The following is a 3,603-nucleotide window of genomic DNA, read 5'->3' as shown; positions in this document are numbered from 1 at the left end:
GAGCCGAGATCGAGCCATTGCACTCCAGCCTGGGTAACAAGAGCGAGACTCCGTCTCAAAAAAAAAAAAAAAAACTAAGCAGGAAAGATAGAGAAAGCATGCTCAGTGCAGAATGGGGCTAGGATGTAGGGTTTTAAATTTCAGTAGGACGTCGGGTGAAGACAGCTGCCTGCAGCCAGGCCTCATAGAAATAGAATGTTTTGTCTTGCAGTGATGATGAAGGAATCGAAACTGACGAACATTCAGCAGCGCCACATCATGGACATTATGAAAAGTAAGGGGCAATTCACAGCGGCTTCCAGGCCAGAGGGATCTGGGACCACATTCTTTTTTTTTTTTTTTTTAATTATTATTATTTTTTTAAAGACAGGGTTTCACCATGTTGGTCAGGCTGGTCTTGAACTCCCGACCTCAGGTGATCCGCTCGCCTTGGCCTCCAAAGTGCTTGGATTATAGGCATGAGCCACCACGCCTGGCCTCTGGGGCCACATTCTTAATGCTTCTCCATGTTAAAGGAGAGAGGACCTCATTTAAAAAGACAAAGATAGCCAGGCACGTGGCTCATGCCTGTAATCCCAACACTTTGAAAGGCTGAGGTGGGAGAATGGCTTGAGACCAGCAGTTTGAGACCAGACTGGGCAACACCGCAAGACCTCATCTCTGCAAAAAAAAAAATTTTTTTTTTGAGAGGGAGTCTTGCTCTGTTGCCCAGGCTGGAGTGCAATGGCACAATCTCGGATCAATGCAAGCTTCACCTCCCGGGTTCAAGCAATTCTCATGTCTCAGCCTCCTGAGTAGCTAGGATTACAGGCATGCACCACCATGCCCAGTTTAATTTTTGTATTTTTAGTAGAGACGGGGTTTCACTATGTTGACCAGGCTAGTCTCGAAATCCTGACCTCGTGATCCACCTGCCTTGGCTTCCCAAGTGCTGGGATTCCAGGTATGAGCCACTGTACCCGGCTCCCAAAATTTTTTAAAATTAGCCAGGTGTGGTGGTGCAAACCTGCAGTCCTAGCTACTCAGGAGGCTGAGGTGACAGGATCACTTGAGCCTGGGAGGTCCAGGCTGCAATGAGCTGTGTGATTGGACCACTGCACTCTAGCCTGGGCAACTGAGTGGAACATGGTCTCAAAATACATAAAATTAAATTAAAACAGGTCAGGTGTGGTGGCTCACAGCTGTAACCCTATCACTTTGGGAGGCTGAAGTGGGAGGATTGCTTGAGCCCAGGAGTTCAAGACCAGCTTGGGCAAAACACATACATAATGGGGTGTGCCTGTAGTCCTGGCTACTTCAGGAAGTTGTGGCAGGAGGATCACATGAGCCCAGGAGTTCAAGGCCAGCCTGGACAACACAGTGAAATCTCTGTCTACAACAAATTTTTCGTGTGACCAAAAAAAAGAATATTTCTGAACCCTTGTTCCTGGGGAATTGACATTGTAGAGGCTGAACAGGCAGAAAAGGTAGACAGGCACAGATCAAAATAGGGGATGGGCCAGGCGTGGTGGCTCACGCCTGTAATCCCAGCACTTTGGGAGGCCGAGGTGGGTGGATCACCCAGGGTCAGTAGTTCAAGACCACTCTGGCCAACATGGTGAAACCCCATCTCTAATAAAAATACAAAAATTAGCCAGGTATAGTGGCCCAGGCCTATAGTCCCAGCTACTTGGGAGGCTGGGGCAGAAGAATTGCTTGAAGATGGGAGGCGGAGGTGGCAGGCAGCTGAGATGGCGCCACTGCACGCCAGCCGGGCGCCTGGCGACAGAACAAGACTCTGTCTCAAACAAAAAAAAAAAAAAAAAAAAAAAAAAAAAAAAAAAAAAAGGAAGACAAAAATTAGCTAGGCATGGTGGCACACACCTGTTATCCCAGCTACTCATGAGACTGAGGCACAAGAATTGCTTGAACCCAGGAGGTGGAGGTTGCAGAGAGACAAGATCGAATTACTGCACTCCAGCCTGGGGCGACAGAGCAAGATTCTGTCTCAAAAAAACAATGGACCGGGTGCGGTGGCTCACACCTGTAATCCCAGCACTTTGGGAGGCCGAGACGGGCAGATCACGAGGTCAAGAGATTGAGACCATCCTGGCTAACATATCAAAACCGTCTCTACTAAAAATATAAAAATTTAGCTGGGCATGGTGGCATGCATCTGTAGTCCCAGCTACTCGGAAGACTGAGGCAGGAGAATCACTTGAACCCGGGAGGTTGCAGTGAGCCGAGATCGAGCCACTACACTCCAGCCTGGCAACAGAGTGAGACTCTGTCTCAAAAAAAAGAAAAAATGGATGGGACCTGCTCTAAGCTGGGCTTTAACCGCCATTGAGAGGAGTGGTCAACTGACCAGATAGGTGATACACTTGAGCCTAGGGGAGGAGCCCCAGGCATGGCCAAGCGGGGGGTGGACAGCAGGAGAGATAGGTACCTGCTACCATCCAAATCGTCCCTCCCTGTCCATGGACCACGCAGAAAGTTTTCGGAAACCATCCATAGAAATAAAAGCACCAGTACAAAGATTTGATGTACAAGAATGTTTATTGCAGCATTGTTTGAAGTAGTAAAAAACAAACCAACCTAGAAATAACCTGAATTTCTGAAACTAGGAGGTGAGCTGAATAAATAATGTATCCATTCTAAGGATACTAGTATATAGTTATAAAAAATAAGTTATATATAAATGGATTGATCTGGAAAGATGTCCATAACAAAATGTTAAGTGAAAAAGAGTCTGTTATTTTAATATATGACAGTATGATCCAGTGTTTGAAAGAATCTTACATGCACATATAAAATATATGCACATATATCTTTTTACATGTTTATATAAGCATCAAAAAGGAAAGAGACCACCAAACTGTTACCAGCACTCATTATAGATGGATGGAATTGGAAGGAAGAAGAGAAGACTCCTTGACTATTTGACTTCTTTTGTTTTTGTTTTTTTGAGATAGAGTCTCACTGCCTTCCAGGCTGTGCAGTGGCTCAGTCTTGGCTCACTGCAGCCTCCGCCTCCTGGGTTCAGGCAATTCTCCTGCCTCAGCCTTCCCAGTGGCTAGGATTATAGACACTCGTCACCATGCCTGGCTAATTTTTTTGTTTTGTTTTGTTTTGGACATGACTACTCCAGTTGTTTTTTTTTTTTTTTTTTTTTTTGAGACAGCGTCTTGCTCAGTCACCCAGGCTGGAGTGCAATAGTGCAATCTCGGCCCACTGCAACCTCTGCCTCCTGAGTTAATTGATTTTCCCACCTCAGCCTCCCAAGTAGCTGGGATTACAGGCACCCGCCATCATGCTGAGCTAATTTTTGTATTTTTGTAGAGACTGGGTTTCATCATGTTGGCGAGGCTGGTCTCGAACTCCTGACCTCAGGTGATCCGCCTACCTTGGCTTCCCAAAGTGCTGAGATTACAGGCGTGAGCCGCCACGCCTGGCCCGTTTGAGTTGTTTTAACAGGTAGGTATCACTTTTATCTTTAAAAAGTGGCAAGGCACAGTGGCTCATGCCTGTAATCTTAGCACTTTGGTAAGCCAAGTTCAGTGGGTCACTTGAGGCCAGGAGTTCAAGACCAGCCTGGCCAACATGGCCTGTCTCTACTAAAAA

The 3,603-nt window shown here is 46.5% G+C and overlaps 1 protein-coding gene across 2 annotated transcripts in view; it reads left to right on the top strand.

Annotated features, from left to right (window-relative positions):
- Positions 1-3,603, top strand: part of CUNH22orf23 (chromosome unknown C22orf23 homolog) — a 10,551-nt gene that overhangs the window by 2,791 nt on the left and 4,157 nt on the right. For both annotated transcript variants that reach the window (XM_017508960.2, XM_017508959.2), the window contains exon 3: positions 212-274. In XM_017508960.2, the coding sequence (XP_017364449.1) occupies positions 212-274 (63 nt within the window). The remainder of the gene's footprint in view (positions 1-211; positions 275-3,603) is intronic.

The sequence above is a fragment of the Cebus imitator genome, unplaced genomic scaffold (assembly GCF_001604975.1).
Source record: "Cebus imitator isolate Cc_AM_T3 unplaced genomic scaffold, Cebus_imitator-1.0 Scaffold404, whole genome shotgun sequence".
NCBI classification, from domain to species: domain Eukaryota; kingdom Metazoa; phylum Chordata; class Mammalia; order Primates; family Cebidae; genus Cebus; species Cebus imitator.
Note: the sequence above shows the minus strand (reverse complement) of the source record. Positions and strands in the feature narration are given on the sequence as shown.